This window comes from Monodelphis domestica, chromosome 2 (genome assembly GCF_027887165.1).
Source record: "Monodelphis domestica isolate mMonDom1 chromosome 2, mMonDom1.pri, whole genome shotgun sequence".
NCBI lineage: Eukaryota > Metazoa > Chordata > Mammalia > Didelphimorphia > Didelphidae > Monodelphis > Monodelphis domestica.
In genome coordinates this window covers 180,070,887-180,096,500 of record NC_077228.1, presented here as the reverse complement: position 1 = coordinate 180,096,500, position 25,614 = coordinate 180,070,887, and the positions used below count along the sequence as shown (strand labels likewise).

General features: G+C 36.7%; 1 protein-coding gene across 3 annotated transcripts in view; it reads left to right on the top strand.

The window, feature by feature from the left end:
- PRR11 (proline rich 11) overlaps positions 1-22,184 on the top strand; it is a 36,406-nt gene extending 14,222 nt beyond the window's left edge. For all 3 annotated transcript variants that reach the window (XM_007481794.3, XM_056816497.1, XM_007481792.3), the window contains 5 exons: positions 6,818-6,916; positions 7,340-7,452; positions 8,374-8,433; positions 16,188-16,284; positions 20,518-22,184. In XM_007481794.3, the coding sequence (XP_007481856.1) occupies positions 6,818-6,916; positions 7,340-7,452; positions 8,374-8,433; positions 16,188-16,284; positions 20,518-20,580 (432 nt within the window). In that variant the 3' untranslated portion in view covers positions 20,581-22,184. The remainder of the gene's footprint in view (positions 1-6,817; positions 6,917-7,339; positions 7,453-8,373; positions 8,434-16,187; positions 16,285-20,517) is intronic.
- Positions 22,185-25,614: the final 3,430 nt, after the last annotated feature.

The window sequence follows — 25,614 nt, the reverse complement described above, 5'->3', positions numbered from 1 at the left end:
AGTATGGTATAGTATAATAACAACTATATTGGAAATAGGATTTCCATGGCTAGAAATGAGTTTTAGTTCTAGTTCTCTCACTTGTGATCCAAAACAAATAACTTAGGGCTAGCTAGGTGGCTCAGTGGATGGAAAGCCAGGCCAAGAGATTGGAGATTCTTGATTCAAATCTGACCTCAGACATTTCCTAGCTGTGTGACCCTGGGCAAGTCACTTAAACTCCATTGCCTCACCCTTACTGCTCTTCTGCCTTAGAACCAACACACAGTATTGATTCCGAGATGGAAGGTAAGGGTTAAAAATAAAATAAAATAAACCAAATAACTTAGCTATTTTGTGCCTCACTTTCTTCATTTGTCAAATGACAACAGCTGCTTTAGTTATCTTTCAGGGCTAAAATACTCAAATGTGATAATATAGGTGAGAAGTCTATAAATATTTTAATGTTTTATTGATACTTTGTGTTTTTAAAAAATCATTATCCCTCAATATATTCTTTACTGCAATGAAATCCTCTATCATAACAAGACATTCACTTTGCTCTTCATTATTTTTGGCAGTATATAACACATTCCACCTCTGTAGGCCCACCTCTCTACAGAGAGGAAGGAATTGTGAGAAAATCCTTTTTAAGGAGCTCTAGAAATTAAGGTATTCTGACCTGCTAGAATGTAAGTTCCATAAGGTCAGGGATTGTATTCTAATGATTTTTGTATCCCCACACAGTCTAGAACAGTACTCGAACAGTGGAAAGAACAGTCAGTAGTCCAAGGGCCTGGGTTAAAATCTCATCTCTGATGATTATTACAGGTATAATCTTGGGCAAGTCATTTAACTTCTCTGGGCCTCAGATTTCTTATTTTAAAAAAGAAGTTAGATTAGATGGTCTCTAAGGCCCCTTGAAGCTCTACATCTATGATCTTTTGATTAGAAATACTCTTTCAAAGTTTTGTCCAGTCCTGACCCCAATGATCTTGAGCTAATTCTACCACCTTTATCATCCAGCATATTATCCAGGTTAATAGACTTTGGATCAATAGCTTTGGAATCAAGGCATCATTTATGGTTTCAATTCTTTAGGAAAATGCAATCTGAGTTTAAAATCCTTCTGAAATACAACATAATCCATTTGGGGTTTTTCAGTTTCTTATATAAGAAAATACATTGTGGAGAGATCCAACAAAATACAGTCAGAAACTATTTTTTTCCTGGTTTTTGTTCCATGGTACTTCTTTACATTCTTTATTTTCTAATTATTTGCCTGTATTATTGGATTGAAATAGAAGTTCCTTGATTTTCTCCATCTCTTTCTTCTTTGTCTTTTTTCTCTCCTCTATTTCTGTTTGTTTCTCCTTTCTCTTTGTCTTTCTCTTTCCCTCACTCTCTCTGCTTCTTTATCTTTGTCTCTCTCTCCTCTCCCTCTTTGTATCTGTCTCTATCTCTCTTTTTCCCACAGACCCCATCCCTCTCATCCGTCTTTCTTTCTGTGTCTCTTTCTTTCATTTGTTTTAAGTTTATTTTATTTCATCAATTTAGAACATTATTCTTTGGTTACAAGGATCATATTCTTTCCATCCTTCCCCTCCACCTACCCTTCCTATAGCCAATGCGCAATTCCACTGGGTATTACATGTGTCCTGATCAGAACTTATTTCCATGTTGTTGATGTTTGCACTAGGATGATCGTTTAGAGTCTATATCCCCAATCATATCCCCCTGGGCCCATGTAATCAAGCAGTTGTTTTTCTTTGGTGTTACTACTCCCAGTGTTTTTCCTCAGAATGTGGGTAGTGTTCTTTCTCATAGAACCCTCCAAGTTGTTCAGGATCACTGCGTTGCCACTAATGGAGAAGTTCAATATATTATATTATACGCCACTACAATAGTATCAGTCTCTGTGTATAATGTTCTCCTGGTTCTGCTCCTCTTACTCTGCATCAATTCCTGGAGGTCGTTCCAGTTCACATGGAATTACACGACTTTATTCCATCACCAATATATACCACAATTTGTTCAGCCATTCCCCAGTTGAAGGGCACCCCCTCATTTTCCAATTTTTACCACCACAAAGAGCACATCTATGAATATTCTTCTGCATGTCTTTTTCCTTATTATCTCTTTGGGGTACAAACCCAGCAGTGTTATCAGTCTTTTAGTGCCCTTTGGGCATAGTTCCAAATTGCCCTCCAGAATGGTTGGATCAATTCACAACTCCACCAGCAATGAATTAATGTCCTGACTTTGCCACATCCCCTCCAGCTTTCATTACTTTCCTTTGCTGTCATGTTAGCCAATCTGCTAGGTGTGAGGTGATACCTCAGAGTTGTTTTGATTTGCATCTCTCTGATTATAAGAGATTTAGAACTTTTTTCATGGGCTTATTAATAGTTTTGATTTCTTTAACTGAAAATTACCTATTCATGTCCCTTGCCCATTTATCAATTGGAGAATGGCTTCCTTTTTTTGTGCAATTGATTTAGCTCTTTATAAATTTGAGTAATTAGATCTTTGTCAGAGGTTTTTGTTATGAAGATTGTTTCCCAATTTGTTGCTTCCCTTCTAATTTTGGTTACATTGGTTTTGTCTAAACAAAATCTTTTTAATTTAATGTAATCAAAATTATTTCTTTTACATTTTGTGACCTTTTCTAATTCTTGCTTGGTCTTAAAATCTTTCTTTTCCCAAAGATCTGACATATACTAGTCTGTGTTCACCTAATTTACTTATAGTTTCCTTCTTTATATTCAAGTCATTCACCCATTCTGAGTTTATCTTGGTGTAGGGTGTGAGATGTTGATCCAACCCCAATTTCTCCCATACTGCCTTCCAATTTTCCCAAAAGTTTTTTTTTTTTATCAAATAGTGGATTTTTGTCCCAAAAGCTGGTATCTTTGGGTTTATCATAGACTGTCTTGCTGAGGTCACTTACCCCAAGTTTATTCCACTGATCCTCCTTTCTATCTCTTAACCAGTATCATATTGTTTTGATGACCACTGCTTTATAGTATAGTTTGAGATCTGGTATTGCAAGGCCCTGTTCCTTCGCTTTTTTTTTTCATTATTTCCCTGGATATCCTTGATCTTTTGTTCTTCCAAATGAACTTTGTTATGGTTTTTTCTAATTCAGTGAAAAAGTTTTGTGGTAGTTCAATGGGTATGGCACTAAATAAGTAAATAAGTTTGGGTAGGATGGTCATTGCCAATTTTAATACCTTCAATTTCTTTTTCTTCTCTAATTGCTACTGCTAGTGTTTCTAGTACAATGTTATCCTGTTATCTTGTCAGTGAGATATTTTATGTTTTCTTCTATTTTGTCAGTCTTTTGACTATGCTTTATTAATTCTTGCTGTTTTGCAAGATCATTGGTTTCCAATTGCCCAATTCTGGTCTTTAAGGCCTGGTTTTCTGCTATAATATTTTGATTTTCTGCTAAAATCTTTTGATTTTCTGCTTCAATCTTTTTATTTTCCTTTTCAGTTTGGTCTATCCTGCTTTTTTGTGGCTTCCAGCTGTTTCTCCAATGGGAAGTTCTTGTCCTTTAAACTGTTATTTTCTTTTTTAACTATTTCCCATTTTTCTTGCCAGAAGGCTTCCATCTTTTTGGTAAGCTCCAACTTAAATTCTTCAAGAACTTGTGGCCAATTTACTTTTTTTTTTTGGAAGGTTTTGGTGCATTTATTTGGATTTCTTCTTCTGCTAGTTCCTCTGTAATCTGGATTTTTCCTCCGTAAAAATTATCCAGGGTCAATGCCTTCTTCTTGTTTTTCTTGGTGTTGGGAAGTTGTTCCTGGGCACTGTTTGCTGTCACTATGGTTGTTTTTCCTCCCCATTCCAGTTCGAGATCTGAGTGAGGAGGGCAGGCTTTCTGAGTATGGAGCTAAGGAGCAAGGATTTTGCCTGAGGCCAGCTCTCCAGTCTCTGCAGCTTCTGCTATTTGCTTACCTTCTCTGTGCTATCTCCCTGCATGGGTTGCACTCTTCAGTCTGCTGGGGTTTCAGGTTTAGCTGCTCTCAGGGGTAGGTCTTTGGTGGTCTTAGTCAGCTGCCAAGGACCTAGAGTTGCTCCTCACTCTCTCTAGAGGTGCCCGTCACTCGCTCACTGATTCTAGTGCACACTGACTCTGACACTCCCTAGGTGGGTGGGGGAAGGTGGATCAGCTCACATTTTGGTGGGAGCTTTTTCACCCCCTTATGGTGTGGAAATGCCCAAATCCCATGTACCTTCAATGTTGCGCCCTACTGTAGAGTCCCTTCATTCATATGAATTTGAGTTTTTTTGGCTTTTTGAGGTAGTCTATAACAGTAGGTGGTGAGGAGAGGAAGAGTCCTGTATCTAGACTGACGCCATGTTTACCTGGAAGTCTCTCTTTCTTTCTTATTACTGATCAATGATTCCTATTCAATCTAATGTCTTCTAATTGCAAATGTACTTGGTTTACTGTGGCTTCAGAAGTCTCTATGACGAAGGTGGAACATCTGACTATTTGCCTCAGATGTAAATCTTCTTGCCTGTCATTGTTGTGACATAGCACCCTATAGAAACAATATCGGCAGTTTTCTGGATAATTGAAGCAAAAACTAGAATGATCAGAATGATGCCACTAGTCTCTAGCTCTTTTTCTTCTGAGAAAATTTCCTGTACATTGTGGCTACCATTGGAGTCTTTGAGTCGGATCAGAACCTTTTCTTTTCTAAACCCTTACTTTCTATCTTAGAATCAGTGTAAAGTATCAGTTCCAAGGCAGAAGAGAGTTAAGAGCCAGCCAACCAGGGTTAAGTGACTTGTCCAGGAACACAGAGCTAGGAAGTATCTGAAGCCACATTTTAACCCAGAACCTCCCATCTCTAGGCCTAACTCTCTAACCCCTGGGTTACCTAGCTGTCCTGTCAATCCCTTTTCAAATTCCTTATTATTATCCGCTTAGTCAGATGAATCTCTTATTCTTGGTCCAGCAGATCCTTTTCCAAAAATTTTCAGAATAAACATGAAATCTAGTAACACCAGAAGTTTGTCCAACTTTCAATAAAACAACTGATGCAGAGTTCTGAGCCAATAAATATTTATTAGAAGAATCTGGCCCCTTCCAACAAATAGGATCCCAGACCTTCCTCATGGTCTGAAATCACCTTTACCTTCTTGAGAGTACAGCTTTTACCCCCATTAGTGCCCAGCACTATCCTTCTATGCTTGATCAATCCAAGCAGCAGTGTGTTACTTTACTGGTAGATTCCAAACTCTTGGTATGCCCAAAACATTAGGGTATGAACATGGCAGCCAGCTCATTTATTCCCTACCTTTATGGCCATCAGCCCATCTGCACCCCATTTTCACAACCTCACTTTTAGCAATGGGCCCTGGGCACCCAGGCAACAGACCCTGAGCTGATATGGTCAGGTAAGGGTTGTTAATTCTTAGGTCCAGCCTCTTTTCTAGACCTGCCTGGTGTAAAGATGAATATTAATGGTTGGACAATAATTTTATGAAATTATGTGATTTATTATTTATGATTTATGAAATTATGGAATTTATGAAATTTATTTACAAAATAGAAAGGAAACAATGAAGCAGAGGAATGTGAAGGGGATAGAAAAGTTATCTATCCTATCTTAATCCAGGCAGAGATTAATTAGCTCTCAACTAGGAAGACAGGTAGTGAATAATCATGGGGCCTCCTCAAGATGGAAGCTAGTCTTTCCAGAAACTAGAAAAGGAGTCAGCTTTTCACTCACCCCATGAAGTAGTCCAGAAGTCAGAGTCCAAGTTGAAGCCAAGCTCCAAGCCCACAATCTAAGCCACAGTCTCCAGCTAAACTCCCTTGAAGACTCTCTCCATTCAAGAGACTATCTCCACAAGACTGACTCAAGTCACAGGATTCATGGATTTTTATGGTGATTTCTTGTCCCTGCACCTCTTCACAGGGGCCAATTACAGTTTACAAGTTGCCTAGAACTGCCCAGGGGGCACTGTTTGTGGTTCTTACCTTCTGGAGGGGTGAATACTCATCAAAAGGGTTCACAGATTACTAGATGATTTAGTTTCTGAGGGTGCAAACTCTGATCATAGGATTTACAAGTTTGAGACTGAGTTAAAAGGGTGTAGCTCTCTATGTAGTGACTTCTAAGTATGTTCCTAGCTTCTAACCTAGTACTAAGTAAGGTGTTCAATCTTTTGTTGATTAAATTCAAAAGTAGACAAAGGAGAGTTAATCCTGTCTTCCTAAGTAGAGGTACTTAAGTTAGTGTTAACTCAAAATAGGTAAAGGGAATAAAGGATTCCCTTTCATAAGTATAAACTCAGAGAGAACAAAGAATTCCCTTTTACACTGGTAAGGGTCATAAGGAAGAAGTGACACAAGGTGGAGGGGCTCTTATATCTCAGGGCTTTTCCCTGAAACTTGTGACATCTCTATCTACTAAGTATTCAGGCCTAGGCTGAGAGCTTCTTCTCTAGTCTTGTAAGTCATGTTGAAAGGTTAAGAAGTTTCACATGAGAGGAAAGAACCTACTCCACTATTCAACCTATTCAATATCTAATTATTCCTACTTATGTTATGCTTTAAGATTAGTTGATTATCCTTAAAAGAAGTATCTAGGAAATAATCACTACCCCTAAGGAATCACATTAAACTGGATAATACTGACAAAACCATTGATCTAGGATGGGCAAGTGGTCCATTAAAATAGGGTAGAGGTCAAATTATTTCCCACACTCTTGCTTCCTTCCATCTTGCTATTGAAAATTAACACCACCCTCAAAACCTAGCTACATTTGGTTTCCACTTAGGTTTGATAAATCAGACCTCTCCTTGTCTTTTCAGGCTGCACCATTAAAACAAGATGTGCCCATGCAGATAACTGTTAAAGACCTGCTCAATGTGAAGTTAAAGAAGACACAGAATTCTAACAATAGGAATAAGGTAAAGGAGCAGTGGGTGACCACATACACTCTCACTCCCCAAAAATCCCCTAACACACACGTCCACCCATGAACTTGGCTTCTTCTCCCAAGCCAGTTGTCATTGGACTAAAAATCAACCAGGCTTTCTTTATCTATTGAAGGCATTAAGGGAAAGAAAGATATTTAGTGCTTAATCTCAGTTGACTGAATCTCTTCATTAAAACTATGTATTACCATACTATTCACTTAAAATGTAGTTTTATTCACCAAGCATTAAATTGATTTTGCTGGAATGACCAAAGATACCAATGACCAATGACCAAAGGTAACTGATGCACCTCATACAGAATAGACCTGCAAAAACAAGTTAGTTTTGATGCATTTAAAATGAGCAAGATTATCTTTCAACATTTGATGGTAATTTTTCCTTTTACATTTGAAGACCTTGTCATCGATGAAGGAACGAAAGCCACTGGTTACAGTCTCTGATCTTCAGAGTATCGCCCTGAAACCTCAATCCAAATTTCCATCAGCTCACATTGCAAATATGATCATGTAAGGACCTAGGCAATTCTTTACTGTTATTTTTTCTTATCAATGGCTTCCTCGAGATATGTCCTAGTAATGAAGTCTCTGGTTCAAAAGATATGGACATTTTAGTCACTTTTTTTGCATATCCAAATTGTTTTCCAAAATGGTTATACTATTTCAAGGCTCTACCAACTATGTATTAGTATGCCTATCTTTCCACAACTCCTATATTGATTGTTGCCATTTTGGAGTCATTTTTGCCAATTTGCATAGTATACAGTAAAACCTCTGAGTTGTTTTGATTTGCATTTCTCTTGATATTAGTGATTTGGAACATTCTTTTCATGTAGTTGTGAATATTTTGCAGTTCTTTTCAGAACTGTTTGTTCATATCCTTTAAACATTTATCTATTGGGGAGTGACTATTAGATATGTTTATTAATTGTTTATATATCTAGGATACCAAACCCTTATCAGAGAAATTGGATCCAAAGATTTCCCCCATTTGACCATTTCTATTCCTACTCTGGATATGTTAATATTGTCTGTGCATAGGCTTTTGAGTTTCAAGTGATCAAAGTTATCTATTTTATCTTTTGTAATTGCCTCTATCTCTTGTTTGGTTAAGAATGATCTCTTACCCATAAGTTATGATATGTTTAGTTTCTTCTCCTTTTTTTTAATAGTCTGATCTTTAATATTAAGGTCATATATCCATTTAGAATGTATTATGTATTATGACATTATGGTATAAGGTGTTGGTCTAAGCCTAATTTCTTCAAGATTACTTTCTAGTTTTCCCAGCAAACCATTACTTTTTAATGTGATGAAAGGCACCACACTTTCAAAAATGTTATTCTATCAAAAGTGGAGGAAAAAAATTATTTTATTTAGAAAATAGAATACAATTTACTATACCTAACCACTAAGACTTTATTTTATCAGCACTCCCAGCAAAGGACGAGTGGATCTAAGAAGACTTCTTAGGAAAGTCGACATAGAAAGGTAACATACTTTGTGTTTTTTAATTTTTTTTTTATTTTCCAATTTGGAAATTTTTATTTAATTAATTAATTTTGGGTATTTTTCCATGGTTATAGGATTCATGTTCTTCCCCTCTCCTCCCCCATGCCCCTCCGGTAGCCAATGCACAATTCCACTGGGTTTTACATGTGTTATTGATCAAGACCTATTTCCATATTATTGATATTTGCACTAGGGTGATCTTTAATAGTCTGTATCCCCAAAATATCCCCATCAACCCATGTGATCAAGCAGTTATTTTTCTTCTGTTTCTACTCCCACAGTTCTTCCTCTGAATGCAGATAGTGTCCTTTCTCATAAGTCCCTCAGAATTGTCCTGGATCATTGCATTCCTGCTAGTTGAGAAGTCCATTACATTAGATTGTGCCACAGTGTATCAGACTCTGTGTATAATGTTCTCCTGGTTCTTCTCCTTTTACTCTGCATCAATTCCTGGAGGTCATTCCAGTTCACATGGAATTCCTCCAGTTCATTATTCTTTTTAGCACAATAGTATTCCATCACCAATATATACCACAGTTTGTTCAACCATTCCCCAATTGATGGGCATCCCCTCATTTTCCAATTTTTTGCCACCACAAAGAGTACAACTCTGAATATTTTTGTACAAGTCTTTTTCTTTATAATCTCTTTGGGGTATAAACCCAGCAGTACTATGGCTGGATCAAAGGCAGATAGTCTTTTAGCAAACTTTGGGCATAGTTCCAAATTGCCATTCAGAATGGTTGGATCAATTCACAACTCCACCAGCAATGAATTAATGTCCCGACTTTGCCACATCCCCTCCAGCTTTCATTACTTTCCTTTGCTGTCATGTTAGCCAATCTGCTAGGTGTGAGGTGATACCTCAGAGTTGTTTTGATTTGCATCTCTCTGATTATAAGAGATTTAGAGCACTTTTTCAAGTGCTTATTAATAGTTTTGATTTCTTTATCTGAAAATTGCCTCTTCATGTCCCTTGCCCATTTATCAATAGGGGAATGGCTTGCTTTTTTGTACAATTGATTTAGCTCCTTATATATTTGTGTAATTAGACCTTTGTTAGAGGTTTTAGTTATAAAGATTTTTTCTCAATCTGTTGCTTCCCTTCTCATTTTGGTTACATTGGTTTTGTTTGTACAAAATCTTTTTAATTTAATGCAATTAAAATTATTTATTTTACATTTTGTAATTTCTTCTAACTCTTGCTTGGTCTTAAAATCTTTCCTTTCCCAAAGCTCTTAACAAGTATACTATTCTATGTTCACCTAATTTACTTCTAGTTTCCTTCTTTATATTCAAGCCATTCACTCATTCTGAATTTATCTTGGTGTATCGTTTGAGATGTTGATCTAAACCTAATCTCTCCCATGCTATTTTCCAATTTTCCTAGCAGTTTTTGTCAAATAGTGGATTTTTGTCCCAAAAGCTGGTATCTTTGGGTTTATCATAGACTGTCTTGCTGAGGTCACTTACCCCAAGTCTATTCTACTGATCCTCCCTTCTGTCTCTTAGTCAGTACCATATTGTTTTGAGGACCACTGCTTTATAGTACAGTTTAAGATCTGGTACTGCTAGGCCACCTTCCTTCACATTTTTTTTCATTATTTCCCTTGATATTCTTGATCTTTTGTTCTTCCAAATGAACTTTGTTATAGTTTTTCCTAATTCAGTAAAAAAGTTTCTTGGTAGTTTGATGGGTATGGCACTAAATAAGTAAATTAGTTTGGGTAGGATTCTCATTTTTATTATGTTAGTTCATCCTACCCATGAGCAATTAATGTTTTTCCAATTGTTTAGATTTAATTTTTTATCTAGTTTTAATTGTGTGGATAATGTTTTGTAGTTGTATTCACATAATTCCTGTGTTTGTCTTGACAAATAGATTCCTACGTATTTTATATTGTCTAGAGTGATTTTAAATGGAATTTCTCTTTCTAATTCTTGCTGCTGAGATGTTTTGGAAATATATAGAAATGCTGATGATTAATGAGGGTTTATTTTGTATCCTCATTAATCATCAGCATCTGAGATGGCGATGCAGCAAAGCACTGTGGAGTGTTTAGGGCATGTTGGAGCACAAAAGACAACACGGCCATCCAATGCAGCTGAGGAAGTCTCCAGATGTAACGATTTTTCGTGCCACTGGACCCAGGCTTCCAACGCCGAGAGAGTGGGACTGTCTCTGTGCATCGACTTTTCCACTTAAATCTCCTTCACACACAAGTGTCTTTTTGCACACTCATCTATACACCATAGATGAAAACGCACAAAGACAATCGTCATCCTCAGTTACCGAGAGACTACTACTGTATTTTGTATCCTGCAACTTTGCTAAAGTTGTTAATTATTTCCACTAGCTTTTTAGTTGATTCTCTAAGATTCTTTAAGTAGACCATCATATCATCTGCAAAGACTGATAGCTTATTTTAATACCTTCAATTTCTTTTTCTTCTCTAATTGCTACCGCTAGTGTTTCTAGTACAATGTTAAATAATAGAGGTGATAATGGCATCCTTGTTTCACTCCTGATCTTATTGGGAAGGTTTCTAATTTATCTCCATTGCAGCTGATGCATGTGATTGGTTTTAAATATATACTGTTTATTATTTTTAGGAAAGGTCCTTCTATTCCTATACTATCTCATGTTTGCAATAAGAATGAGTGCTGTATTTTGTCAAAGACTTTTTCTGCATCTTTTCAGGTAATCATGTGGTTTTTGTTGGTTTGCTTGTTGATATGGTCAATTATGTGGATGGTTTTCCTGATATTGAATCATCCGTGCATTTTTGGTATAAATCCCACCTGATCATAATGAATAACTCTCGGGATCCCTTGCTGGATTCTTTTTGCTAGTATTCTATTTAAGATTTTTGCATCTATGTTTATTAAGGAAATTGGTCTGTAGTTTTTTTTTCTCTGTCTTTGATCTGCCTGGCTTTGGAATCAGTACCATATTTGTGTCATAAAAGGAACTTGGTAGAACTCCTTCTTTGCTTATTTTGCCAAATAGCTTGTGTAGTATTGGTATTAATTATTTTTTAAATGTTTGATAGAATTAATGTGAATCCATCTGGCCCTGGGATTTTTTTCTTAGGGAGTTCTGTGATAGCTTGTTCATTTTCTTTTTCTGATATGGGATTATTTAGGTATTCTATTTCTTCTGCTAATCTAGGTATATTTTTGTAAATATTCAACCATATCATCTAGATTGCCCTATTTATTGCCATATAATTGGGCAAAATAGTTTTTAATGACTGCCTTAATTTCATCTTCATTAGAGGTGAGGTCTTCTTATTCATCTTTGATAGTATTACTTTGGTTTTCTTCTTTCCTTTTTTTATTAGATTAACCAGTACTTTATCTATTTACTTGTTTTTTCAAAGTACCAGTTTCTAGTCTTATTTATTATTAATTCAATAGTTCTTTCACTTTCAATTTTATTAATATTTCCTTTAATTTTGTGGATTTCTAATTTAGTTTTTATCTGGGGATTTTTAATTTGTTCTCTTTCTAGTTTTTTAATTTGCATACCTAATTTGTTGACCTTTCTCCCCTCCCTCCCCCCAATTTGTTGATGTATGCACTCAAGGATATAAATTTCTCCCTGAGTACTGCTTTGGTTGCATCCCATAGATTTTGAAATGATGACTCATCATTGTCATCCTCTTCAATGAAGTTATTAATTGTTTCTATGATTTGTTCTTTAATATATTTTGGAGAGTCATATTATTTAGTTTCCAATTAATTTTTGATTTGCTTCTCCATGTACCCTTACTAATTATTATCTTTATTGTGTTATGATTTGAAAAGGTTGCATTTATTTTTTCTGCTCTTTTGCACTTCTTTGCCATGTTTTTGTGCCCTAGTACATGGTGGGTCTTTGTGAATGTATCATGTACTGCTGAAAAGAAGGTGTATACCTTTTTGTCCCTATTTTTTTCTCTCCACATATCTATTAACTCTAATTTTTCTAAGATTTAATTCATATCTCTTACCTTTTTCTTATTTATTTTTTGGTTTGATTTATATAGATCTGAAAGAGGAAAGTTCAGGTCTCCCGCTAGTATAGTTTTATGATCTGTTTCCTCCTTAAGCTCCACTAGTTTCTCCTTTAGAAATCTGGATGGTACACCATTTGGTGCATACATGTTGAGTACTGTTATTTCCTCATGGTTGATAATGTCTTTTATCAGGATGTAATTACCTTCTCTATCTCTTTTAATCAAATCTATTTTTACTTTGACTTTGTCAGATATCATAATTGTGACTCCTGCCTTCTTTTTCTCAGTTGATGCCCAATAGATTTTGCTACAGCCTTTTACCTTTAACCCTATTTGTGTCTACATGCCTCATGTGTGTTTCTCGTAGACAGCATATGGTAGGATTTTGGTTTCTAACCCACTCTGATATTTGCTTCCATTTTATGGGTGTGTTTATCCCATTCACATTCAAAGTTATGATTACCACCTGTGTATTCCCCAACATTTGATTTCCTCTCCTAGTCCTGCGCTTTTTTTCTTCCATTATTTTCTTCTACACCAGTGGTTTGCTTTTAATCAGTCCCCCTAATCTCCACCCTAATTTTGCTTTCCTTCTACCTCCTCCTTTTTTATTCCCCTCTTGTTATTTTTTTAATGTCTATTAAATTCTCACCCCCCTCTCTTTCCCTCCCTTTTTGTATGCCCCACCTGACTCCTCCCTTGGTTTTTCCCTTTCAACTTCCCTGTAGGGTAAGGTAGATTTTGATACTGTAAAGATTAAATTTAATAATTAGACTTAAATTATATGAAATCACATGGACACCAAAATTATATTTTAAGTCAGAAGTTTATTTACCAAAATAGAGGGAAACAATAAAGTAGATAAATGTGAAAAAGGTTAGAGAAAATACCTATACTAGTCCTCAGCCAGGAGGGCCGCTAGTGAGTCTACATGGCCTCCTCGAAGATGGAAGTTAGTCTCTTAGGAAACTAGGAAGGGAGGCCTCCTCCAAGATGGAAGCTATCTCTTAGGAAACTAGGAAGGGAGTCAGCCTTTTCACTCACCCAATGAAGTAGTCCAGGAGTCAGTCTATGTTGAAGTCATGATCCATGCCACAGTCTCCAGTGAAGTTCTCTCAAAGACTATCACCAGGAGACACTCTCCACGAGACTCAACTTCATGATATTGCCCCAGCTGAAGGATTTTGTGGCTTTTATGGTCATTTCCTGTCCCTACCTCTCTTCACAGGGGCTAATCATAGTTTCCAAATTGTCCAGCACTGCTCTGTGGGATTGACTTCTCACTTCTAAAGGTGTTAACTCTCCTCCAAGGATTGACACATTTCTGAGTTGTCACCCAGTTTAGCATGGGTAGGGGTGTCTTCCTTTTGGTGGTATAAACTCCTGTAGTAAGAGTTTGTGGACTTCCCCTACTTTAGGGTTAAGTATGGGTGTGTTTACTTTTGTTGATTAATTCAAAAGTAGACAAAGGAGAGTTAATCCTGTTCTCATGATCTAGTGAGGGACTAAATAGGGGTACTTAAGTTATTGTTAACCAAAGTTTTAACTCCAACTAGGCAAAGAGAATAAAGGATTCCCTTTTCACAAGTGTAAACTCAAAATAGACAAAGAGAACCAAGAATTTTCTTTTGCAATACCCCAATGGTCTACATGCTCTTCCCTGTCAGAATTGATTCCACTGAGAGTAAGGTTTAAGTATTACCTATTAGCACTCTCTTCCTTTCCTTCTTATGATAGTATTCTTCCCCTCCCCTCCCATGAGCCTCTTTGTGTGGTATAGATTATCTTATTTTTCTTATTCCTTAAAGTTTCTCTTGGTGCCATATTCAATTCCCCCCTGCCCTTTTCTTTTTTTGCATTTCATCTTAAACCATTTAGTACCTCAACCTCTACCTATGAATAATTCTTCTAACTACTATAATAGTGAGTACAATTTTTGAGAGTTACAAATAACATTTTTCCATATAGGAATATAAACAATTTGACCTTTTTGAAGCCCTTAAAGAAGAAAAACAAATTTCTCCCTCTCTTTCTTATTTATCTTTTCATGTTTCCCTTGATTTTTGAATTTGGGTATCAGATTTTCCTTTTAGTTCTGGTCTTTTATTTTCAAAGACTTGGAAATCTTCTATTTTGTTAAATGCCCATACTTTCCCCTGGAAGTATATAGTCAATTTTGACGGGTAGGTGATCCTTGGTTGTAGACCCAATTCTCTTGCCTTTCTATATATCATATTTCAAGCCTTGTGTTCCTTTAGTGTGGAGGCTGCCAGCTTCTGTGTAATCCTGATTAGTGCTCCTTGATATCTGAATTATCTCTTCCTGGATTCTTATAATATTTTCTCCTTAGCTTGGAAGCTCTTGAATTTGGCAGTTACATTCCTGGGAGTTTTATTTTGAGGATTTAGTGTAGAGGGTGATCTCTGTATTCTTTCAATGTCTATTTTACCCTCTTGTTGAAGGACATCAGGGCAGTTTCCTTGGATAATTTCTTGTATGATGTCAAGGTTTCTGTTTATTTCTAGGTTTTTAGGTAGACCAATGCTTCTCAAACTGTCTCTTCTAGATTTGTTTTCCTGGTCAATCATCTTTTCAGTGAGATTTTTCATGTTTTCTTCTATTTTGTCATTCTTTAGACTTTGCTTTATTAATTCTTGCTGTCTTGTGAGATCATTAGCTTCTACTTGCCCAATTCTGGTCTCTAAGGACTGGTTTACAGTTATCATCTTTTGATGTTCCTTTTCGCTTTGGTCTATCCTACTTTTCATGGCTTCTAGCTGTTTAATTCTAGTCTCCAATTTGCTTATCATTTCATTCAATTTCTAGGCTTCTTTTTCCAAATGGGAGTTTCTATCTTTTAAACTGTTATTTTCTTTTTTGAACTATTTCCCACTTTTCTTGCCAAGTTTGTTCTATTTTTCTAATTTGGTTCATCATCTCAAATCTGAGCTCTTGAAGAATTTATGTCTAATTTCCATTTTTTTGGAAGGTTTAGATGTGTTTACTTGTTTTTTGTTCTCCTCTGTATTTTGTTTTTTTTCTCCACAAAAATTATCCAGAGTCAATACGTTTCTCTTGTTCTTTTTGGTGGTTGTAGATTGTATTTCTTGGGAGTTGGCCATTGCTTTGTTGGTTTTTCCTTCCCTTCCCAGCTACAGGTCTGAGTGAGGAGGGCAGTCTCTCCGTGTATGGAGCTCCTAAATGGTTTTTGCCCTGAGGCTATTTTCGAGTCTCTGTGGTGTCTGCTGTGTGCACCCCTCTCTGCCCTATTTCTGTGCCCAAGGTCAATGTTCCTAAGCCTTCTGCTGTCCCAAGTCTTACTGCTCTCTGGGGCAAATCTGTAGTGTTTTTATCCAGCTCTAAAGAACCTAGAGATTGCCCCACAGTCGCTCTGACTCTGGAGTGCTGGGTCTAATTCTGGCATGGTAGGTGGAATGGAGGGAGGAGTGATTAGCTGGCATTTTGGTGGGAGTTATTTTATCCCCGTATTACATGGAAATGCCCAAATCCCACCTACCTTCGAGGATGAATCCTACAGTGGAGCCTCTTCATTCATCTGATTTTAGGGTTTGTCCTTTTGAGGCACTGTATATTGTTTGGTGTCTACTTGCATCTACTCAGGGGACATCTTAACCTGGAAGTCCAGGACCATCTTCTGTGCTTTTTAAATACCTATGAAAATCTGGTTTAAAAAATAGCTTTTAATGTATTTTCAATACCTTTCCTTTGCAGGAGTCCAGGAGGAACCCCTCTTATCAATAAAGAAAACATGGAAACTGGAACAGGGTTGACCCCAATAATGACCAAGGCCTTACGGCAAAAGTTTCAGGCAAGTTTTTGGAAATATTCATTTTCTCCCACTTTTCTGTTGAACTCATTTACTCAGATTTACAATCCACTGGGCATTTTCCACACAGCACTCTAGGCCCCTGTGTAAGTCTTCCTTATCTTTAGATGGTCAACAAGAAGGAGGTTTAAATGGTCAATAAGAAGGAGATACCCAATTAGTATTCAGTAAACACCTATTGAATAAAGCAAACCAAAAATAAACAGAAAAAATTCAGCAGAGCATTAATATAACAACTTAAGCACTTATTTCAATAAATACTCATGACACATTTATTCTGAGTGCTAGACTTTGAGTCAAGAAAATCTCATTTCAGTTCCTGCCTCTGAAACTTAATAGCTATTGATAGAACATGGGACCTGTAAGGGGGAAATGGGGTTAATTTTTAAAGGGTTGGACTTGATTATTTAAGAATGTGATTGCCAGGAATTTAATTAATTCCAAAGAGATATTATTTACAATTTATTTGCAAAATGTAGAAAGAGTAAAGCAAGAAATGAGAGAGAGGATAAGGTAAGATATCTAGCCTGAGCACTAAGTAATTTACTCCCGGCCCTTCCAGGTGGGGAGTATTAGTTTCAGCCGGTCTCAGCAAAGCCAAGAACCCAGGAAGTGTCTCTCCCAGAGTAGGTCTCTCCAGAGGATAGTTTTTTCAGAAAAATCCAGCAGTTAAGAGTCAGCCTTTCACTCACTGTGTGTCAGTCCAGTCAGCAGATTCTTCTGCCCGTCTTCACCAGTCTCAACTCAAAAGCATGAAGAATTCTCTCCAGTCTCTACTTCCAAAAAATGAAGAATTCCATCTCATAGGAAGTAACATCTTCTTTTCAAGACACTTCTTTTGCATCACTTCCTGTGTCTTCCCCTAATTTTACATCTACCAATCACAGTTGACGCTTTGTTTTAGGACTGCCGAGAAGGCAGTCAGTCAATTCTGATTCGTCATCCACTATCATACACATGGGTCACAGACCTTCCCCACTCAATGTGTGAAATGGGGTGTTTGCACCTTTGGTGATTAAATCTAAAAATGGGTAGATCTCTATACTTAACTTTTAAGTACCATGTTCTAAAAATAGACAGGGGTTACAACTTAATCTTCACAATCAGGGGAGAGTTAAGTATTTTCATTGTTATAATCAGGGAAGTATTAAATTTAATCTTCACAGACCAAATTCCCCTCTTCCCATAATCTGTACTGAAACTAACAAGTTACCCCTTCCCCTTGCCCTCTCCCAGCACCTGTCCAAGCAAAACCTGGCAGAACACCAGTACTTTTCTGTCAGGCCTGGACAAATGACCTCCCGCATGATTGACCAGTAGTCTGGGAACTTCCCTCCACCCCTAGAGCCCAAGGCTTCTCACCCTTTGGACCATCTAATGAGTTTGGCCCAGGTAACTCACCTGAACCAATAGAGGCAATCTAGGCTACCTCATCCCTGACAACCACCCTATAAAGGGCTATACCCATTCCTACTCAGGTGGAGACTCAGCAGTCATATTTGCTGGCGCTGATCTCCCCTCTCTCCCCACCCAAACCCTGCTACTCCTTGCCTTACCTCCCCTTCCCTCACCAGGAGACTCAGCAGCCATCTTTGCTGGTGCTGATCTCCCCTCCCCCCCAACCCTGCTCCTCCTTGCCTCTACTCCCCCCTGGGGACTCTGCAGTCACCACTCCTGGAGTCAGGCCTCTTTCCCTCATTGTGCCTTCTCTCCAAGATTACCTAATCCCCTATACCCCATCTTTCCCAAACCCCATAAAAACTTATTTCTTCCTCTGCCCTATCAGGACCCTTTGCTAACTCTCTTGGAGACTGGATCTCCCCTTTGCCTTTGCTGTGCCTAATAAATCTTGCTGAATTGCCCTACTCCAGTCTCATATTGCTTCTTGTGTTGGATTCTGTCAGGATTGACAGTTCTTATCTATGTGCATTTTGTCTGCCCTATTAGAAAGTAATGGGGCAGCTGGGTGGTGTTAGAGTTAAAATAGTTGGCTATCATAAACTGTAGTGATTAAAATAGTGGAAGATATAAATTGTAGTAGATATAAGAGTGGATGTGTAAGTTGTGAGCGCAGAAAATATGTTTTCACTACAGTGTTTTGTTTTTAAATCAATATATAAGGTGGTTGCCAGGGAAAAATTCCCAATTATTCAATATACCCAAGTCAGCTGGGTTTTATAGAGATTTTAATTAATACAATGAGGAATTAAAGAAAGTGAGAGAGAATAAGAAAGGAATAAGTATGAAGGGCCTTAGCCGAAAGGTCTAGACCTGAGTCTTAAGAGAGAGATCAGTCAGTCTTTAATCACTCACCACAAGATCTGTCCAAGAAAGAATATAGACACCAGTTCAGTCAGCCATCCTTCTCCAGAGAGAGATTCTTCTGACTGTCCTCAAGAGACTGTCCTAAGAGCCTGTTTCCAGAGCTCTCTCCCAACAGCCTCATTAGAGACTGTTTTTAAGAGACTCTTCTTTTTAGGAGACTAATCTCCTTATATAGGGAATTTTCTTCTATGTCACCTCCACTAAGTTCTCCCATCTACCAATCACAGTAGACGTTTTTCAAAGGACAGACCAATCTTAGTTCACACCTAAGAAGCTGTAAATTTTTGAGTAATTCACACCAGAAAAGCTCTGAGTAAGTTTCTCACCTCTTTGTTCCTTGTAAATTCACAAGTTGCTTGACCTTTATAGGTACTTAGCTCCCTTTTGTATTAGTCCTAAAATAGGCATGGCTTAAAGAACTTTTTGTCTTACTATAAGTATGGGTTTAAGTACTTTTTCATTGTTCAGCAAAGAGTTTACAACTTTATCTTCCCCTAGGGCAGACTTAAGTAGAGGTGGAGTAGAGGTCTCACATTCCTGATCTAAGTAGAGTTCTCACATTCCTGATCTAAGTACCTTCACTGCCCAAATGGGGAATGGTCCCAATGGGGAATGGTCTTAATCCAACCTTATGAAGTAGGGTCTGGGAAATTTTTAAGGTTCACAATCCTAACCTTATGAAGTAGGGTCTGAGAATTTTTTTAAGGTTCACAATGGCTCCTAAGGAGGTGAGGGAGGGAAGAGGACAAATATATAATTAACTTAAATTCAACCAACTTTATTCAATATATGTTATGTCCTAAGGTATGGGTGATATGAAGACAAAAACAAAACAAACAAACAAACAAAAAAACACTATGCACATCTCTGCCTTTAAGGAATTTACATGTACATAGAAAATAAAAAACAAAATACATGCAAAATAATTTCCAGAGGAATTTCATTAGCAGTTTTGATACAGGGGAGACTGAAAAGTACAAGGTGCTATGAGAAATTTGATGATGAAAAGATCATTTTCATCTGAGAAAGGTTAGAGAATAGAACACATCATAAAAGAAGGATTATATAAATGATGCTTAGGGGCAGTGAGGTGACCTGTTCAGTGTAGAGAGAGTGCCAGGCCTGAAAATTTGGAGTTCCTGGATTCAAATCTGGCCTCAGACACTTCCTAGCTATGAGAACCTAGCCAAATCTTTTAATTTCAATTGCCCAGCCCTTACTCCCTGCCTTGGAACCAATACTTGGTATTGATTCTAAGACAGAAAGTATTTAAGAGAAGAAATTAATAATAACTTTTCTTCCCAAAAGACCATTTTCATTTTATTAGTTATATATGACAGATCCTATCTCTTTGACCTAAAATTGCAGAAAATCAACTGTTCTAATTATAAATGTTCAACCAATTACACAGTAAACAAACACTGATGGAAAAAGACTTTATGAATGAAGTTAATATCTGATTATATAATGGCTTTTCAGATGTGATCATTTAAATAGGATTTTGAATATTTATCTTTTAGTCATTAGGAATGCAATAGCAGGTTGTGATACAGCACGGTACACTGAAAAGGATTTTGGAGGCAAAACTTCACCTAGTCCTAGTTCTGATACTTACTAGCTGTATGATCTTGGGCCTCAGTTACTTGATCTATAAAATGATGGGATCTAGACTTCATCTTTTAGATGCTGGCAAACTCTAAATCCTATGACTTTTTGAATTCTCAAAGGTCCCCTTGCAGATCTTAAAACTTGCTGAACATGAGTGAATTCTGCTACATTTGGACATCTGGACACATTTTTTAGACACTCCTCCTTCCTTTAGCCTATTGTACTGTTTTATCTAGCAGCATAAATCAGATTCTAATTGGTACTTTGTTTTAATTTCCACAGCTGGCTCACCCAAAGAGCCCATCCCAAGCTCCATTACTTTCCACAAGCAGCTTTGATGAGTAAAATTGATGACAATGATGGGTCAAGTTTGAAGATAAATACTAAAATAGATAAGTGCTCAAATGTCATTTTTAAGGATTCTGTTTGTGTTTATATAGCCAAAAGTATACACCTAAATATTGTCCAGTTATTTCAGTCAAGATGTCCAAATAGGATATTAGTTCTTTGCCTTCGATTGTCTAGATGGCAAAGCTTAATTGAATATCTTATTGTATCCTTCCTCTAATTTGTCATGATAGGATATTATGTATTAGTGACTTAGATCCCATTAATTTTTAGAACAATCATTTCTAATTGCTACATTTGCCACCCAACCAATAAAAAGATTATAAGAGTTGCAGTCCTACCTATTTTTATCCAAACAAATAAGGCCTTATGGCCTTAAAAGATGGAATATATTTCTTCCACTATCTAGTGTAGTTCATCATCTGGCTCACTATCATGTTGTAGCAGCCCCATAATTTTCATATTCATGTTCAAGAATCCAAAGGGAAGTTTAATGGATAGCCCCTAATAGGTGCTCTGTTTCTTCTACTATACCTCCTCCTAATGGCTGCATGAACTCTAAACCTGGCTCTAGGTTCAAGGCTCTCTCACCTGTATTTCTAGCCAAAGAACAGAGGGAACCGTCCTTAAGCATAAAGTCAGGTTCAGGGTGGTTCAAGAAAACTCATCTGCTTTTCTAAGAATGAAGACAGTACTCATTGAATCGATGAGGACAGCAACAGTAGGATAGGGTTACAAAACTTTGATGTGTATAATCTTTTCAGGAAAAGCTGTGATATGAAATAAAAATGGGATTTTGGGAAAGTTCCTAAGCCAAAAACCAGTTGAGGGAGTTTCTTAAAATAGCTAGTAATGTTCAAACCTTGGCCCTAGTACAACTTTGACCCTAGAAAATCCCCATTGGAGCTTCAAGGCTGACTCTTTAACATAGTCCCTTTTTTGGGCAATCATATTTTTGAGCTACACCTGCATGTGTATCTCACAATGGATAGATACAGAATTAACAGTAAGATGTGTGCCAAAAATGATATGTATATTAAAAAAACAATAATAAAATCTGTTGGCTGTTCTCATGAAAGTTGAGAACTAAGGGAATACTCATGAAGGAAGCAGTTCATTCTTATGGCAGAATTGTATTTATAAAGTATAACTGAAATTTACAATAGCTCTACTATGTACTGTATTAATTTTATAAATAACTTGGTAATTCACAAAAGAGGAATAATGTTGTACCTCTTTGGTTACCAAACAATTGAAAAGGTTCTAAAATAGGTATTCAATGGGAAGGTTCTATAGGCATCTGATAACTATATAGGTTTATGCAAATATATATATGTGAAGCTGCTACTGCTATTACACCAGTATTAAGATATATTACATGCCCTGCTCCCCAAGGTTTACTTTTCAGCTTTTACTAAGCTCTTACCACAGTTTGCTTTGTATTTTTTAATAATTTCTATAAACCAAGGGTTCCTTAAAACCACTGTATACTGTATGGTCTGTTTTTAAGATTGAGTGATAACAAAATCAGGCCACCAATTCTGGGGCCACTTAGCTGTGTTTTAACAATAAAAATATTTTAATAAATGATGGAATTCTGATTTTTCCCATGTGGCTTATATTGCACCCTGAGGATTCATGCTATAATTATGAGGAATTTCATATACATTAAGCCTTTCAGGGCTTTAAAAAAACAGGATTGTTAGAGGTATTTTATATTTTTAAAAATTAGTATTCTGTATCATTAGGAAGTTTTCTATAGTGGTTGAAATATGATTGGCATTTATTGGTAATAAATGCATAAGACTGCTTTTAATTTTCTAGGATCACATTCAGACTCCTAAATCTAACTTGGTACATTAAGTTGACTGGAAATGTAACTATTAAAAAGAAGTCAATCATACTATTTGCCAGTTTATGTTGGAAACTAGTAAAAATACTTACATTGGCTTTTGCATAATGTATTGGTAATTGAAGTTGGGCACTTATGTCTAATTTAATTCATTGTCTTCCATGTGAAAAATGCTGAGCAATATCATAACAGCCCAAGTATGTATTTTTTATTCATTTCGTTAAATATTTTCCAATTACATGTAAAAACATTTAACATTTATTTTTTAAATTTTGAGTATTAAATTCTTTTCCTCCTACCTCTTCCCCAATCCATTGGAAAGTCAAGCAACATATCCATTATGCATGTGAAGTCATGAAAAACATATTTCCATATTTATCATGTTGCAGAAGGAAATACACACACACACACACAAATGTTTAAAAAGCATACTTCCATCTGCACTCAGAATTCATCAATTCTCTCTTTGGAGGTGGATACCATTTTTCATCATGAATTCTTTGGAATGGACTTGAATCATTGTCTTCACCAGAAAAGCTAAATCTTTCACAGCTGATCATCCTTACAATCTATAATGTTCTCCTGGTTCAGTTCACTTTCACTCTGCATCAGTTCATTTAAGTTCCCAGGTTGTTCTGAAACCATCTTGCTCATCATTTCTTATAGCACAATAGTATTCTATCACAATCCTATACCACAAGTTCAGCCATTCCCCAATTGACAGGCGTCCCCTCAATTTTCCATTCTTTACCACCAAAAAAAGAGCTGCTTTGTTGAGGAAACTCAATAGGTAACTTCTAAATTTATTACACTAATGGGTAGAATTAAGGCAAAAAAGATAATTTTTTTAAATGATCAGAAAGAATAGAATAAACACTTCACATTTCAACCCCATTGTTAGAGCAAGAAAAAGAGAGAGGCAAAGAGATAATGGACACAAAGACTTGTACAAAAATATTCATAGCTGCGCTCTTTGTGGTGGCCCAAAACTGGAAAACGCGGGGATGCCCATCAATTGGGGAATGGCTGAACAAACTGTGGTATATGTTGGTGATGGAATACTATTGTGCTAAAAGGAATAATAAAGTGGAAGAGTTCCATGGAGACTGGAACAACCTCCAGGAAGTGATGCAGAGCGAGAGGAGCAGAACCAGGAGAACATTGTACACAGAGACTAATACACTGTGGTATAATCGAACGTAATGGACTTCTCCATTAGTGGCGGTGTAATGTCCCTGAACAACTTGCAGGGATCCAGGAGAAAAAAAACACCATTCATAACCAAAGGATAAACTGTGGGAGTGGAAACACTGAGAAAAAGCAACTGCCTGAATACAGAGGTTGAGGGGACATGACAGAGGATAGACTCTAAATGAACACTCTAATGCAAATACTATCAACAAAGCAATGGGTTCAAATCAAGAAAACATCTAATGCCCAGTGGACTTACACGTCGGCTATGGGGGGTAGGGGGGAAGGAAAAGAAAATGATCTATGTCTTTAACGAATAATGCTTGGAAATGATCAAATAAAATATATTAAAAAAAAAAGGAAAAAGAGGGAGGGGAAAATCAGACAAAGAAATAAAACTTCTAATTTCCTTGTTTGGATTAGAAAACTTGATCCAAATACTGAAAATATAATATAAAATAAAATATAATAATAATATAATACTGAAAATATAAAATATAAATGCTAACTCAGCATTAATCACTGCACATTTCCTGTATGTTCACTAAATATTAATGATGTAGCCATTTCTTAACTGATAGAAATCAAAGGATCATAGAATTAGTAGATGGAAGGTTCCTGAAAGCTCCTCTAGTCTAATTCATCTCTAAATGTATAATCTTCTAATTATCTTTTATTTTGCAACTAGGAAATTGAGACTCAGAGAAGTGAACTAATTTGCCCAAGTTCACCTAAATCCAGCATTCTTTTCACTTCTGCAATCATTTTCTAAAAATGAATTTTGCTATCAAAAAATCAAATTGGGACAGGGTGGGATAAGAAATGAATTAATTTTTCAAAAGTTCTCTTAATAGCCAACTCTAATGGCCTTTTTAAAATTCTTAGCCTCTGATATTATTGATCACCCTCTCCTTCTGGATATTCTCCTTTCTAGGTTTCATCACTGCTTTCTTCTGATCTCCCTCCTACCAGTCTGTATTTTTTAGGCTCCTTTGATCATTTGTCATCCAGGTCACTCCCACTAACTATGGGTGTCCCCTCCTCTATGTTGGGCCTTTTTTTCTTTTCCTTTTATTCTCACTTTCTGATTTCATCAGCTTCCATAGATTTAATTAGCATCTCTCAGTAAATGATTTCCATATCTATATATGTAGCCCTAATCTCCCAAGTTCCAGTTCTATATCACCAACTGCCTTTTGTACATCTTGAATTGAATGTTCTAAAAATTTAATTAAACCCAACATGTATAAAACAGAATTCATTATCTTTTCATTCAAATCCTCTTCTCTTCCCAGCTTTTCTGTTATGGGCATAATGATTCACACTGTCTTCCAGGTTTGTAACCTCAAGGTCATTTTTAATTCTTCACTATTCCTTATGTCACAAATCAATCTGTTGTCAAACCTTATCATTTCTACCTTATAGCACTTTTTGAATGTCCTCTTTTATCCATGTGCATAGCTAATACCACCCAGGTACACGTAAGTATATCACTGCTTTCCTATACTATTTCAGTAGCTTCCTAATTGATATTCCTGCTTCAAGTCTAGCCCTGTTACAATCCATCCTTGACTGTACCAATGTTATTAATCTAAAGTATGTGTCCAACATTTCAAACCCCTACTCAAACTCCAGTGACTCCCTTTTATCTCCAGAATCAAATATAAAGCCCTCTCTTCAGCATTTTAAGTCAGCCCTTTTCTACCTCTCCATTCTTGCATATTATTCCCTTCCACACATTCTAGAATTTAGCAACAATAAGTTACCTGTTTTTAAAAAATGATACTCCATTCCCAAATTCCATACCTTTGAACTGTTTACCCTTCATTCCTGGGATGCTTTGCCCTCCTTATCTCCCTCAGCTTCCTGGCTTACTTAAAAACTCAAATCAAAGGGGTTGCTAGGTGGCTCAGTAGACAGAGCATCAGGCCTGGAGATAGGAAGTGCTGGGTTCAAATGTGGCCTCAGATGTTTCCTAGTTCTGTGGC